This window comes from Acartia tonsa, chromosome 11, assembly GCF_053477335.1.
Source record: "Acartia tonsa isolate MP-2025a chromosome 11, ASM5347733v1, whole genome shotgun sequence".
In the NCBI taxonomy this organism is placed as follows: Eukaryota; Metazoa; Arthropoda; class Copepoda; order Calanoida; family Acartiidae; genus Acartia; species Acartia tonsa.
The window spans coordinates 34715179-34730801 of record NC_137270.1 but is presented as its reverse complement, the minus strand read 5'-3'; the positions used below and the strand labels follow the sequence as shown (position 1 = coordinate 34730801).

The 15623-nt window shown below is 32.6% G+C and overlaps 3 protein-coding genes across 6 annotated transcripts in view; 1 reads left to right on the top strand and 2 right to left on the bottom strand.

The window, feature by feature from the left end:
* Window positions 1–4245, top strand: part of LOC145332863 (putative acyl-CoA dehydrogenase 6) — a 16600-nt gene extending 12355 nt beyond the window's left edge. The window contains exons 15-18 of one of the 2 annotated variants that reach the window (XM_080177951.1): window positions 217–270; window positions 887–964; window positions 1441–1557; window positions 3797–4245. In XM_080177951.1, coding sequence (XP_080034077.1) covers window positions 217–270; window positions 887–964; window positions 1441–1543 — 235 coding nt within the window. In that variant the 3' untranslated portion in view covers window positions 1544–1557; window positions 3797–4245. The remainder of the gene's footprint in view (window positions 1–216; window positions 271–886; window positions 965–1440; window positions 1558–3796) is intronic. The other variant, XM_080177952.1, reaches the window with a different exon arrangement.
* The window catches only part of Ubc7 (ubiquitin conjugating enzyme 7), a 461088-nt gene that overhangs the window by 43031 nt on the left and 402434 nt on the right, over window positions 1–15623 (bottom strand). The gene's annotated exons all lie outside the window — the stretch shown is intronic.
* Window positions 4179–15623, bottom strand: LOC145332864 (uncharacterized). 2 transcript variants are annotated; one of them, XM_080177954.1, is made up of 6 exons: window positions 15487–15623; window positions 7735–7793; window positions 6668–6846; window positions 6168–6262; window positions 5298–5380; window positions 4179–4891 (listed from the first exon to the last, which is right to left on the bottom strand). In XM_080177954.1, the coding sequence occupies exons 2-6, from the start codon at window positions 7790–7792 to the stop codon at window positions 4743–4745; spliced, it is 564 nt and encodes a 187-aa protein (XP_080034080.1). In that variant the 5' UTR covers window position 7793; window positions 15487–15623; the 3' UTR covers window positions 4179–4742. The 2 variants fall into 2 exon arrangements, with proteins under 2 accessions (XP_080034080.1, XP_080034079.1); XM_080177953.1 differs by lacking the exon at window positions 15487–15623 and adding an exon at window positions 8490–8597.

The following is a 15623-nucleotide window of genomic DNA, read 5'->3' as shown; positions in this document are numbered from 1 at the left end:
GGTTTAAATTAATGCATTGCAGTCTACCAAGCTGCAGAAAATGTTTTTTTGTTAAAGTCCTATAAATAAGAATACTTTCAAATTGTTATTTGTGCAATTAGGTTTAGAGTTATACATTTCCTTTGTTAAAATACCTACAAATATGCTTAGAATTGTTAATTTTTCAATTTTTATTGATTTTAACACTTCTATATACAAATCCGAACTTTTTTTCAGTGATGTAACCCAACTAGCCTCCATGATCAAGTTCAAATCTGGAAAATTGTGTAGGTAAGATTCAGTTTTTTATTATGCCTGTTTGAATTAAAAGCACACAGGTAATTATTTAGTTTTTTTTTTGGCTTTTTCTTCAATTGTTTGGTCCCAAGGACATCCAAAACAATGGTCTCCAAATTGCTCTTCTTGAGAGTTAATCTTGGTTGACTCCTATATATTTTTAATAGCAGACGCAAACCACTGAACATCGATTTTACAACCCCTTTAACACCCCTGTAATTTTCCTATATCTATTTCTTAACCAACGTATTTCTATCAAAGTACCTTTTTATATTACCGTGGCCGGTAATATTATATGTTTGTCTTTTTGATTATCTAACATGTTTATAGACTTACTGCCTATTGCCCCTAAAGTTTTTACTAAAGCAAAGACTCCAACTCTTATTTGGAAATGAATTGAAAATAGGGGTGAGAGGGGTAGTAATTCGTTTGTTTGTTTATACTACATATGGTACTGGGTAGTCCCGCAAGGTTGTAACTTCTGTAGGGGTTAAGCATAGAAAAAACTTACCGCCCGCTCCTTGTTTTCAGTTTATATAAAAATAAGGCGGGGGGGGGGGGGGGCAACGCTCATTAAACAATGCTCTTAACTGTAATTGCAATTATTTAGAATGATTCCTGATGCCTGTTTACAATATTGGGGAGGAATGGGATTCACCAACGAGGTTCTAGTCAGCAGACTTTATAGGTAAGATTATTATGGCCTTCGCATAATAAAGAGGGGTCATTTTGTTTCGCGTTTTTTTTCCGTGAAGGTGGATGTTTTACAAGAGAGAAACCGCGGCAAAACCTTTACAGAAAATAAGCGAAAAAAATGATCCCTTTTGTTTGGATCGGCTACATTTTATCAAATCCGCATTTGTGTTTCATTTGCACAAAAAGCACAAAAGCAAATAAGTTATACCTAGGGGGTGATGAAAATGAAAGGGGTAGGACTGTTTGTGTTGTTGGAATTATATGCAGTTCTGATACGAATTTTAAAAATTTACTTACAATTTTGTTTAGACTTATGCATTAATATTCTGCTTATTCAGTTGTGACACTCTACAAGTGTTAATGTTCGTTTGTCCTACTGTTTAAAGACTCCGCTTTTATGGATTTTGTCATCCTAGTTATTTAATTTTCATCTCTCTTCTTTAATTTACCCTTGTCCTTGTGTTTCAGAGACCTTCGTCTGCAAAGTATCGGCGGCGGAGCAGATGAAGTTATGCTCAATATTATTTCTAAGACCATGGGACTTGTACCCAAATCATCCAAGAAAAAGTGATCAGTTTTGTACGGGTGTGATTTTGATTATTTTCTTCTGTTGTTATAGAACTTTTCATTTTATTATAAATTAGATGGTTTTATCATCACAAATCACTGAAATTTTTTCTTATGAAATATCCTACTTTTGAAAATTTGCCGTGGATATTAAAATGAAAAAATATAAGATTAAATCTATTATTGTTAGCCCCTAGGGGCCTAAGGCTCAGGCTAACATTAACTGTTATTATTTTATGATCTTTATTTTATTATTCGTGTAAAATTGTTTGTAATTCAATGCTATACATGATTTTTTTGGTAAGGCTGAGAACCGGTTCTAGTCCACCGATTGAAATATTTCGGTGAACATGGCACCCTCTTCAGTCTAAATGACATAATATTAATTTCATTTACATATTAAAAGATAAGTAGAAAAACAGAAATTTGTAAAACTATAAAGGAAGAAAATGTTGCTTGTAAAGGAAAAGTTTTTTTAATAACATGATCAACCTTGTAGTTCAGCTGGGTGTTAAAAGTAAACTGATAGGGATTTTTTTAGCAAAAGACAAAAATCAGCAGGGAGGGAGGGAATGTAAAAAAAATATACATTAATATACATAAGTTTTAATATTTAACATTGTTATATTAAAAAAAAATATTTTCTTTTTAATTAAATTATCCTTCAAAATCAAAGTCTACTTTTATTGATGAAGTATTTAGAATTAATTTATGCTGCATAGATACTGTAGAATAAAATTAGTATTTAAAAGTCAAACTGTTTAATAGTTTATACATTATTATTGATAATAAAAAACTGTTTTTTAGAAGGTTATTTTGAAAAAAGCCTTTTAATATTGGAGTTAGCTATCATTTACTATATCTTAAATATTACCCAAAAGATTTTTAAAGAAACATGGATGACAACATCCATAAAAGCGAAGCTCTGAAATGGAAGAACAAACGAACATTAACACTTGTAGATTGTCAGAACTGAATCAGCAGAATATTAATGCATCAGTACAAACAATATTTTAAGAAAATTGGGTATAGTCCTTTCCACGACATCCCTCCATAAGGCGCGATTCTTCGTATTTTTCACAGTAGCTTTTCTCATATTTCTAGCCCCTGCGGGGGGCTCTAACCCTGCGGGGCCAATTACCTAACCCTGTGGGGCAATCACCTAACACAATATAACCTAACCTAACCTAAAATAACCTATAAAAAGCCATTTAAAAAAAAACGACTAATCGCCCCTTATGGAGGGATGTCGTGGAAAGGACTATACCCAAAATTTGTTGCAAAACTGCATAAATAGATGATACTGTTTAAGGACATACTTACATTTTTAAGACTTTTTTATAGAGATGCTTCGCTTATAACATTGTATCTTGTTGTAATAGGAATCAGTTTTCAAAAAATCAGAAGAATAGGATAATTTTAACATACAAAAATTTGTTGTCAAAAAAGTAAAAAATTGACATGTTTAAAATGGACGTACGGACATTCTGGTATTGTTTGTAGAGTTGCTACGCTTTTTTAATTTACCTAACTACTATAGGAATCATCATGCAAAGTTTGAAATCGATAGGACAATTCTAACCTGTTTAAATTAACGAAAAGAGCTAACTCTCTGTACAACGGACGGACCGACCCTAATTATAGAAAAGCTTCGCTTATAATAACTGTTTATACATATCTAATTATAATAATACAATTTTTTAGAAGTTTAGGTCTTGTAAAATAAAAACAATTTAATTGCCATTAGGTATAACGAATAGGAAATCGTTATTTTGAAAGTTTGGGGACTTGCGTAATAAATAGCCTAATGTCCCCCCTCCCTCCCTGTTTTTTTAGCACTGCCTGTGTATTTGAAATAAGAAGGAATAAGGCCAGTAACCTTGCCAATAGTATATGATAGTATATAATATTTTAACTGGCGGTACAAGTGTTACATTAGGAATACAGAATGATTCATTGATTAATAAGTTTTTTACTAGTTTCTTGTGTAGAATTTTAGTTTATAAAAATTATGTATTTTTGGAGGGGGGGGGGGGTGTAAGGTATTTTTTTTCTAGGGGAGATATCTCTTGAGAGGGTGATGGTACTCTCTAAGACCTATAAAGATATCCTGTAAAGGAGAACAATATCGGTTTAGCAGTTAGCGAGATCCTTCGGTATAAACAGAAAAACATCCTGTTACTTTACTATAAGTATAGCAATTCACAATTTTTAGACATTTCTGATACTTTAACTACTAATGTATTTTTTATTTTAGGGACTTAAGACTGGTGGCAATAGGCGGTGGGGCAGATGAAATAATGCTCAATATCATTTCCAAAACAATGGGTATCATTCCCAAACAACAGAAAAAATAAATCTTAATCTTTAAATTATGTATAATTTGGTTTCGAAAGTTGTTTATTTTTGTTAAAATTATTTCACCGTGTCACTTTGATTACTTTGTGATAACATATATATAACCGAATGTTTCTTTTTAGTCAATGTTAATTGAATTTATGTAAAAAAAAATACGAAAGATAATCTAGACAGATTATGTTTATGTTATATATTTATTTATAGTTTATAACCCGAGCCAATTTGTATCATGTATTAATTTTAGAAAACTATATTTTTGTAATAATAAAGTAAACCATATATAGATATTATATTTTATTATAAATATATTTAATCAACACATAATAAAAATAATGAAAAAATGGTAAATACATGACTTAATGTTTTTGGATACATTAGAGAGATAGGTTTTAAAAAAATATTAGAAAATAACAGAGAGGTAAGGCACATGTATGTATTTGTTACATCGTATTATAGACAGCATTCCGCGGATATAAAAATGTACAATTTTAAGATTTGTGAGCCCCGAGATGCCGAAGGCACGTGCTAACAAAACTGGTTTTATTATTATGATAGTACATTTCTATATTTGTAGAAAACTGGATATATCACGATGCAATACATGATTTTTCAGTATGGCGGAGAATTAGTTCTAATCCAGTTGATATTAATCGATTTAGAGGCCATATTGGAAAAATTATTAATTTGTCTGTGCTGTTTTCATATTATTTTTCCCGCATTTTTATGCCAACAATTTTGGCTACAGTAAAGGTATGAAATATGAATATTATACTTTATACAAGGATTATAAATTTATTGATAATTTTATTCTAGTCGCATGCCCGTGTCGTCTCGGTCATCGGCAGCTACTTGAAGTTAAAGCCAAATTTCTTGTGTGTGTAAGACATGTCTTGGCTCTGCTCCGGCGAACTGTCGCCGTTCCCGAATGTAGGGTTTTGCTGAATAACGGACTGACGGCCGTACCGCTGGGAAAAATTGTTGTCAACCCATCCGCCTATAATAGATTTATTGCATTAGTATAGGGTCAATGATTTAGCTAATTTAAATCGGCCGTTTTTTTAACATATGCAAATATTATTGACATCTAAAAATTTAGGGAAGCTTCGCATAGGTCCCGGGATGGTTTAGACTATTTTTCTCTTCTTTTATTTCTAATACAGAGCCCCTAGATGCGAAGGGTTCATCCGTTTATTTGACAGTTAAATTTAAGACTAGAAGTTGCTCTACTTTTGAAAAGGAAGCGGACAAACATTCTGATACTTTTTTATATATTCGTAGAAAACTGGACATACTATGATACGATACAAGATTTTTCAGTATGACTAAGAACCGGTTCTAATCCAGCGGATTTTAATCGGTTTCGAACCCATACTGGAAATTTATTTAAGTATTTAATTAACCTTGTGATGATGTGTCTTCTTGTTTGATATTGGTCGCATTGAAAGACTCGAACCCGGTGCCAAATCTGGAAAACTCGTCGTCCCTAGAATAGTTATTTCTCGTATCGTATTATAAACAGCTTTCCGCGGATATAGAATGTACAATTATAAGATTAAAACTAGTTTTTTTTAGCCCCGTGGTGCCGAAGGCACGGGCGAAAAAACTGGTTTTAATCTTATGATTATACATTTCTATATTCGTAGAAAACTGGATATAATACGATGCTAGACATAGTTTTTTCGTATGGATGAGAACCGGTTCCTATCCACCGGATTCGAATGAATACGAGAAAAATATATTTTCTCATTTTAAAATTAAGCAATTTTTTAGAAGTTCATTGTTTAGTGATTGGTACAGGGAATCCTAACCTAAAATGTTAGCTTACTCTATCTGAAATATATGCTGAGAAAATCACATTTCTCCCATAGAGCTATGAATGGACAATAAAGCTATTTAATCTCTACTAAAATATTTTAAGTTTGAATACACCTTAAACCGAAATCATTGGTGCATTTGGTTGTAAGATTTTAATTATCTAAAACAGATGATGAGAGAGAAGTAATATTAATTTATCACATCGCATTATAGACAGCTTTCCAAGGATATTAAAATGAAAATTTTCAAAATTGAAATTAGTTTTGTTAGTTCAGAGGAGCTGAAGGCGCGGGCTAACAAAACTGGTAGGTATTAATTTTGTTATTTTTTAAAATATTCGTGGAAAATTGTCTGTAATACGATGATATACATGGTTTTTCAGAATGGCTTAGAACTGATTCTAAACATGCGGATATTAATCGGTTTCGAAGTCATACTGGAAAACTTTTGTTTACCTGTTGTTACTGGAACCTGGAAAGCTGACAAATCCTGTGTCTTGGTTGTCATTAGTTCCAGATCCTGCGCCTCCCCCACTTCGGGCCTGTGCCTCCTAAATACACGTGTCATGAAAAAGAAATGTTAAGGTATATCCTACTATACAACTATTATATTAAATCAAGTAGTAAGGTTTTTTTTGTCTGTAGCTTAAGATTTTGATAATTACTGAACCGATTACATTCTTAATTTTGTGGTTTTAGGTTGTTTAATTCTTATATCTAAGTTCGGTTTTAGGCCTTTCCCCTACTTTCCTTACTCCTAAGAACACAGAGCACCTGGGTGCTAGGAGAGCAGCCGCTAGTAAATCTGAAGTGGTTTTAAAAAATCACCAAATAAACATTATGTTTGATATTGAGTTTATTGAAATAATTTTACGCTACGTATGGAAGACACTATTTTATATTGTTCGTTTTTAAACAGGAAGGGAAAGGACAAAGGACTGTGTACAAGTACATACCTCTTTGTGTACAAGCTCTGGTTTAAGTCCGACCTCAATGCATCTGTTATACCGGCAGGGTATACAATCTGTCCGGTTCTTCATGTTAAGCTCGCATCTGTTCTGGTTTCGGCAGATTCGGTCCAGGCCGCGGCAAACTATCCGCCGGAAAAATGATCGGCAGGATAAGCAGCTCATACCTGAAAAAAATGCATTATAAATCTATGCGTAATTGGTTGTTTTTTAAATTCAAAAGTCAAGTTTTATACTATTGTTTACTGATTGATTTTGAAGTAGCTTATAGTGCCTAATAAAAAAATGATGTCATACAATTTAATTGAAACGACTGCTGAAACCCGTATAAGTATCGTAATTTATTTCTCAGATTTATTTAGTTGTTGGTATAAGCTGGGCTATTCTTTAATTTAAGGCAATGTTAAATGAATAAGAAGAACCGTCAAAATGGAAACAAGTGGCAAAACAGGTGTTTTTTTATATCTATCTACAACATGCGCCACTAATAATTTGCCCTTTTCCCGGTTTAATAAATGTATTTATTAAGTCCATAGACATAAGGACCTCTGTACTTAAAAATTTTGTCCAGACTTCTAATATTCATTTTATGTCGTAACTTTATATCTTTTGGTATATTTTTCCGTCTTTGATTTGTTCAGCTTTCCTATTATGGATGTTGTCATCCTTGTCATTAATTAATCATTAAATTGTCTGTGATTTGCATAAAGTGCAAAAAGTTTTAAAGATTTTAACAGATGGCCTAAATGATATGTCTTTATTCGACCACGATACATAAAAAGTAAATAAAAGAAAAAGCATGACAATATCCATAAAAACGCAGCTTTGAATGTGTAGAACAATAACCGATTAATTGATGTACATCCCCAATGATGATACACAAAATGACCCCAACTGTGCATCAAAATTATTGGTTGAAACGTTGAAACACAATGAAGCAACCAATCAAAATTTACTAAAGTCTCCAAAGTTGTTAAGCCAACGAATCAGAAAACGTTATTATAAAACTATGGGGACTAGTGTAAAAAATTATTTGAAATGTAAAATTTTCTTACCTCCATAATTAAATCTCTCCATGGCCATTGGCTCCCGACATACCTTGCATTCCAACATCCTAAATCATTAAAAGTGAGAAGCTGCGCTCCTGAAACAGTAAACTGTATTTCATGCATTTTTGAAAGGGGCAGGAGCGTCCAAGCTTTTTATTTGGGGGGGGGGGGTAATCACCCCATTACCCCCCCCCCTTGGACGTCTATGGAAAGGGGTATAAAAAATAATCTTTCACCTGTAGAATCATACTGCAGGGTTAAAAATAAGAATTATACTTTAAATGCTCTGCAAGGAAGAATTTTACCCAAAAAGAAAAGACAACAAGGAATTTTGTAAAAATACTCAATGTATATCTAAAGAATAAAAAACTTTAAATTCCCCCAAAAAATTTTGTCGATTATTTTTAACTGCCGTATGATTCTACAGGTGTAAGCGTATATTTTTTATATAACTTTCAAAAATGCTTCAAAAACAGAATAAGTCTTTGCTTCAATTATAAATATAAAAGGCTTTGAAATTATCACCAGGTGAAAATATCCCTACTATACAGTAATGATGTTGCTTTCAGGATAATTTTGTTTATCACATTTATGTCTTATTTTTACTCTCAAAAATAACCATTAGATCGTTTTTATATAATCAGTTTGTAGAAAGGCAGCATGTAGTTTTAAATCAAAATAAAAAAGAAAACACTAGAAAATTTATAAAAATCTTAAAACTTTTTATTAAAAACCCATATTAATTTTATAATATAACTTACATTTTGAATTTATTTAATTGAAAATGCAAAGACCAATTTATCCGAAATGAATAACTCTAGTGATGTTTGTGGCTTAGGTCTTGTCTCTGCGACAGTCAAAACTCAACTGCTTTGACAATCTTAATTTCTTGAAACATCGACTTTATTATTTTCATATTGTGCGCTCCTGTGAGTAGAGGGTGGTTAAGTGCACTGTACAGTTTTCAATTGAAATAATAGTACACTACACACACTATGTGTTATTCCAAATACTGTTACAATTCAGAGATCTAAAGGTGTAAGACAATGGCTGATAAATTGATACCCCAATGTAATTAAGAAAATTACCCGTTCTGTACAGTAAAAATTAGTCGTTGAAACGTTTTAACACTCAACGTATTAAATCAGCAAATCAATATTCACTAAAGTCTCCAAAGTTGTTAAGCCAACGAATAAGAAAACGTTATTATTAATTTTTTGGGACAAGTGTAATAAACAGCCCATTGTTCCCTCTCTCTGATTACAATTGATAGCCCTATGATTAAATTTTAAACGGTTGTAATTATTTTCTCTTTTAGTTTGTAATTTTAAAAAAATTGTTGGAGAGGCTATTTAATTTTAAGCAGATTATCCGTAGAAAAAGAGTTTTACATTAATAATTATGTAACTTACGTACATACCCTAATTTTAAAGTTGCTGAGCTACTAAATATGTCTATGCCCTTTCATCTATAGGGGAAAACGACCAAATCCCAAACTCTCTAATTCACATAATATCTGTTTAACTGCAGTAAGTGTTTATTTCACACACTTAGCGCGCAATGGATATAGAATACGTGGATATTGTGACAGGTTTTATTTTGTCGTCAATTTATGTTGCTAATATAGTCCTCACATATACTCTCCTCCATGATCTTGGGAGGGAATGGGTAAAGTCAAAAGGTTAGGGAAATGGGAGTATTAGCCAGCTGGGAGAAACACAATATCAACGAATTCTATATCCATTCTTAGCGCAAGGGGTAGGTTAGTAACGCGGTTCAATGATTTTTATACCTCTCGCGTTTAATTTTTGTTGTTTACTCCTTACAAAAATGCAAAAAAAATGCGATAAATAACTCAAACCATTCATCCTATTATATAAAGTAGTAAGCTTTTTTGTCTGTAGCTTAAGATTTTGATAACTACTGTACCTATTGAGTTCTCTGTTTTATGGAAGCTTCTTATAGGTTCCTGGATAGTTTTAGACTATTTAATTTTTAAATCTAAGTTCGGTTTTAGGCTATTATTACTAATTTCCTTACTCCTTTAAATACATAGCTCCTAGATTCTTGGAGCGCAGCTGCTTGTAGTATATAAAGTTTTACTTGTCAAAAGTGCAAACAATTCATTTTGTGTAGTCTCAGTAACATTTTAAGTAAAAACGAAAACCTTTTTATGCTATAAGTAATTTTCATTTTAGGACTAAATATTTTTTTATTATTATCTTTAAGCAAAAAAGTTTGTTTTTTAGATTTTCTTAGTATTTTTAAACCTTTAGCATTCTTTTAAGACTTGAAATCTTGACAAAAAAATCATTCGCAGGGCAATAAGTTTGCAATATATATGCCATACAATAAAAGTATACCATATTGGGAGAGAAAAATATCACTGAATGCAAAATTGCTGCAGGGAAAAAATTTTCAGTATGGCTTCAAAACATACTTTATCCACTGGATTGGAAGCGGTTCTTAGACCTACTGAATAATCATGTATAGCATCGTATTTTAGACAATTTTCCACGTATATTAAAATAAAGTGGCTAAATCTTTAAAAATATATGTAGGTCTTAAATCTACTACAAGAAACATATAAGCTGTACCAATGATAGCATATTTAAGTGAACTACGTGTGGAATTTCATGGCTGATAAATTGATGTCCATCCCCAATGATGATAATCAAAATTAACCCTTCTGTAGCGTAAAATTAGTGGTTGAAACATTTGGACATTCAACTTAATAAACCAACCAATCAAAATTCACTGAAGTCCAAAAAGTTGTTAATTATAAAACTTTGGGGACTAGTGTAATAAACAGCCCATTGTCCCCTCTCTCTCGCTTGTGGAATGTAATACTTCTTGTTTTTCCTTTTAAGAATATATTTTAAAACTATTGAGAAAACACCAATTCAATATTTTGCACGCAAATATCATAAATTCAAGCTTTCTTTAATGTTTTGGCGAACGCAATATCTGTTTTAGATATTTTATTGCAATGTGTAACACCATGTGTAAAAATGTAAAAAACATATGCACCAATAAAAAAATTACTTCATACAATACTAATGACCAATGATAGGCAGTATACATTTTAATTGACCAATGGTGGGCCAGTATGACACACTTTTTTAAAACAAAGTTATAATTTGACAGATTAAATATTTTTGTAGCAATGTACCAAAATAAACTCTGTTTGTCCTTTTTATCTGACTGTCTTTCCTTCTGTCTGTCTATCCTACCCTCTGTTTTTCTGTCCTTCTATCTTTCTGTCTGTCCTTACTTATGTCTGTCTGTACTACCTTCTGTCTGTCTATCCTACCTTCTCTCAGTCTGTCATACCTCATGTCTGTCTGTTCTACCCTTCTGTTTGTCTGTCCTTCCTTCTGTCTGTATGTTCTACCTTCTATCTGTCTGTCCTTCCTTCTGTCTGTTTGTCCTACCTTCTGTCTGTCTGTTCTACCTTCTATTTGTCTGTCCTACCTTCTGTCTGTCTGTTCTACCCTTCTGTTTGTCTGTCCTTCCTTCTGTCTGTATGTTCTACCTTCTATCTGTCTGTCCTTCCTTCTGTCTGTTTGTCCTACCTTCTGTCTGTCTGTTCTACCTTCTATCTGTCTGTCCTACCTTCTGTCTGTCTGTTCTACCCTCTATTTGTCTGTCCTACCTTCTGACAGTCTGTCATACCTCATGTATGTCTGTTCTACTTTCTGTTTGTCTGTCCTACATTCTGTCTGTTTGTTCTACCTTCTGTCTGTCTGTCCTACCTTCTGTCTTTCTGTCCTACCTTCTATCTATCTGTCTGTCCTACCTTCTGTCTGTCTGTCCTACCTTTTGTCTTTCTGTCCTACCTTCTATCTATCTATCTGTCCTACCTTCATGTCTTTCTGTTCTACCTTCTGTCTATCATACTTTCTGTCTGTCTGTCCTACCTTCTGTCTGTCTGTCCTACCTTCTGTCTGTCTGTCCTACCTTCTGTCTTTCTGTCCTAACTTCTATCTCTCTGTCTGTCCTACCTTCTGTCTGTCTGTCTGTCCTACCTTCTGTCTTTCTGTCCTACCTTCTATCTATCTGTCTGTCCTACCTTCATTCTGTCTGTCCTAGCTTCTGTCTGTCTGTTCTACCTTCTGTCTGTCCTACCTTCTGTCTTTCTGTCCTACCTTATATCTATCTGTCTGTCCTACCTTCTGTCTGTCTGTCCTACCTTCTGTCTGTCTGTTCTACCTTCTGTCTATCATACTTTCTGTCTGACTGTCCTACCTACTGTCTGCATGTTCTACTTTCTGTCTGTCTGTCCTACCTTCTGTCTGTCTGTGTTTCCTTCTTTCTGTCTGTCTGTCCTTCTATCTGTCTGTCCTTCCTACTGTTCGTCTGACTGTCCTTCTATCTGACTGTCAACCCTTCCGTCTGTATGTCTTTCCATCTGTTTGCCCTGCTATAAACATTCTCGCCCATGTTTGAATGCTATATAACTCATATATGAAATATTTTTTTAAACAATAGGTCCAATTCATTATGTTAGAACGTTTAGACGTACGAATTTTGTAATTGTACACAAAAAGGTTCCAACATAATTACAGTAAAAGAAAGTAAATTTTGAACAAACAATCATTAATCACATAAAAATTGTTATCTTTAAACCATTGCATTGGGAGAGAATGAAGTAATGATTTATCATAAAAAAAGTAATCAAGCTCAAAATTTCTCTGATATTTCTAAAAGCGAAGCTTTTCTATAAATAGGGTCGGTCACTCAGTCTGTAGCGGTTTGCTCTTTTCGTTAAGTTAGGTATGTTAGAATTTTCCTATCGATTTCAAACTTTACATGGTGATTCCTGTAGTAGTTTGGTACGATTTAAAAAGCATAGCAACTCTATATAATCGTTACCAGAATGTTCGTTCTTCAATTTAAAACATGTTGATATTTAAACTTTTTTAATAGCTAATTTTTATATGATGTAATTTTTGGAATACTGATTCCTAGGACAACAAAGCACAATGTTATAAGCATAGCCAATCTATAATCAAATCCTAAAAATGTGAATAGCAGTTCTGACATTCTACAAGTATTAATGTTCATTTGTCCTACCGTTTTAGAGATTTGCTTTTATAGACGTTGTCATCCTTGTTTTTTTCTGTACTCTGTTGTTGCAGGGAGGCCAGGGAAGGGAAATTGGATCATTTATTACACTTGACCCCAAAGTTTATACTAACATTTTCTTATTCGTTGGCTCAATAACTTTTATTAAATTTTGAGTGTCCAAATATTTCAATCACTAATTGTAATCTAAAGAAAGGTTAATTTTGTGCACCATCATTGGGGATTTACATTAATTTATTGACCATTGTCTTATCCATTTAGATCCCTGCTGTAATTGTTGAACATAATTTTCCTTTCCTTATTTATATCTCTCATGAATTAAATAATAGAGTAGCTATAGAAATTTTAAAATAGAGAAACCACAAGATTTGAACTCAGGAATTAGAAAATTACACATATCTATTTATAGGACACAATTTAGATATTTGCTTCGATTTCTAAGAAACAAGGATGACAACATCCAAAAGTATCCCTTCTCAAAAATAATGGATGAATAGTGTCATAAAAATAAACTTTAAATAAATCTGATTTTTTTGTCAACACTTTTATGATTATGAAGCTTTTTGATAATTTAAAGTGTTAAAAACCAGATCCGGTCAGAATGGTTTAAAGCAGTATTTGAGCTGCTTTTATATCTTTTTTTTATATCTTAATATTTTGATATTTCTGTACTTCGATACATTATAAATATGCCGTCCTTGTTAATTATTGGGAGACTAATGTAACCATGTGGAAACTAACTAACTGATCAACACAAAAATATTTTCAAAATTTACTTTCTTTTTTTCAAGTAACAATTTTTAGAAGCGGCAAATTTCTATGAATTTCATTTAATCTATTTCAAGAAGCATATTCCAAATTTTGACACAATACATGTTTTTTGCATTAACGGCTAGTAAAAGGTTTCAATCCAGAAATAAATCAGAGTTGAAGCCATACTAAAAAGAATATCTAGTCATATTCAATCAAAGTCATCCAAACAATGAAAAATTTAAAGGACATAGATTCCGCAATTTAATTCTATTTGAAAATGTAAAAAATGGTTGTTTAAAAATACTTGAGAAGTTCTATGTATGTATAAAGGGAAAATCAATTAAAAGGGCTTGATTGATTTATTTATATCATTGAACCCTAAGAAAACACAAATAAGTAAAGTTGACATTGTGTTAATCCTAATAGTACAAATATTGAATCTAAATGAATGGGTAAAACAACATAAAGATGGTAATATAAAGAACTAGGATGACAACATTAATTGGTAGCATATCAAAAGTTTTGTATATATATTTATATAAAGTAGTAAGGTTTTTTTTGTCTGAAGCTTAAAATTTCGAAGACTACTGAGCTTGATCTTTAAATGTGTAGCCGTTGCCGTTGCCACAGGTACAGCCACTAACCTAATAGAGATCTTTAAACCGTGGCCAAATCAAAATAAAATTTAAAAAAAACACTTTTTTTTTGGATGGGCCATATAAAATTTTAGAGATCCATATTGCACTGCTGTAAAATCTTTTAAAAATCCATGATTCATTGTGAGCACTGGCAGTGGCGACGGCTACGGCTACGACTACGGCCACGGCTATGGCTACGGTAGCGACAACGGCAACGGCTACACATTTAAAGATCCAGATATGAACTGATTGAATTCTCCAATTTAGGGAAGCTTTATATAGGCCCGAGAGTGGTTTTGGCCTATTTAATTGTATTGGATAGTTGTAGGCTATTTTTTCAATCTTTGAGTACTGAGCATCTAGATGCTAGGCGCGCAGCCACTAGTTTACAAAATCAGGGATCTAATGGGAAAAGACAATGGCCGATAAATTGATGCATATCACTCCATGTTGATACACAAAATTACCCCTTTTGTAGATTAAAGTTAGTGGCTGAAACATTTGAACACTCAACTTAATAAACCAGCCATTCAAAATTTACTGAAGTCCCCAAAGTTGTTAAGCTAACATTATTATAAAACTTTGGGGACCAGTGTAATAAACCGCCCATTGTCCCCTTTCTCTCTTTGATACATAGTAGTTAACATGTAAAATGTAAATAACCTTCATATTAAATTTTCAAATTAAAATGAAATTTAAAAAAAATGTTTGACAAACAGGAAAAACTTAAAGAAATTAATTTAATGAAATATATATAACTAGCGGCTTCGCCCCTAGCCTCTAGGGGCTTTGCCCCAAGAGGTGATAAAAAAAATTAAGGCGAAATTCGTAAAAAATTAATATTTATTGTCTTTAGTGAGAGAATGTTGCTATTCTTTCATTCAAAATAAATGCTGGAATAAAAAATATTTTTGAACAAAGGACCAAGGAAATCTTCTGCAAAAAAAAAAAAAAAAAAAAAAAAAAAAAAATGGGGGAGGGATTTTTTTGTTTTTGGGGGGGTTGGGGGTGTCCCACCCCCCTAGAAAATAGCTTAAAACCACCACAGGACCAATAGGTATATACCCTGAAGAGTAGAATCCGATCGGTTCAGTGGTTACCGAGATCTTAAGGGACGGACGGACAGACAGACGGACAGACGGTCAGACGGACAGACGGACAGACGGACAGACATCGTTCTACTTTGTATTATAGATAGTAAAACACCTTTGTAAAATCTAATAACAGACAGACAAAGCTTATGTGATAGTATAGCTTAGCTACAAATTAATAAACTTACTTGTATAACTGTATAAGGTTTGACAATAAGAAGTTTTTAACTTTGATTTCTTATTTTTTCAAGTTGCAATTTTGATTTGAATACTGTTGGTGTATAAAGTTCAGATGTCTGTCTTCAAGACCATCAAATCTTTGAAT

Coding starts and splice junctions, on each gene's coding strand:
- LOC145332864 (XM_080177953.1), bottom strand. Junction 6,847..7,734: donor GGAGAGATTTAATTATGGAG/GTAAGAAAATTT, acceptor CATTTTTTTCAG/GTATGAGCTGCTTATCCTGC. Junction 6,263..6,667: donor CAGAGCTTGTACACAAAGAG/GTATGTACTTGT, acceptor ACGTGTATTTAG/GAGGCACAGGCCCGAAGTGG.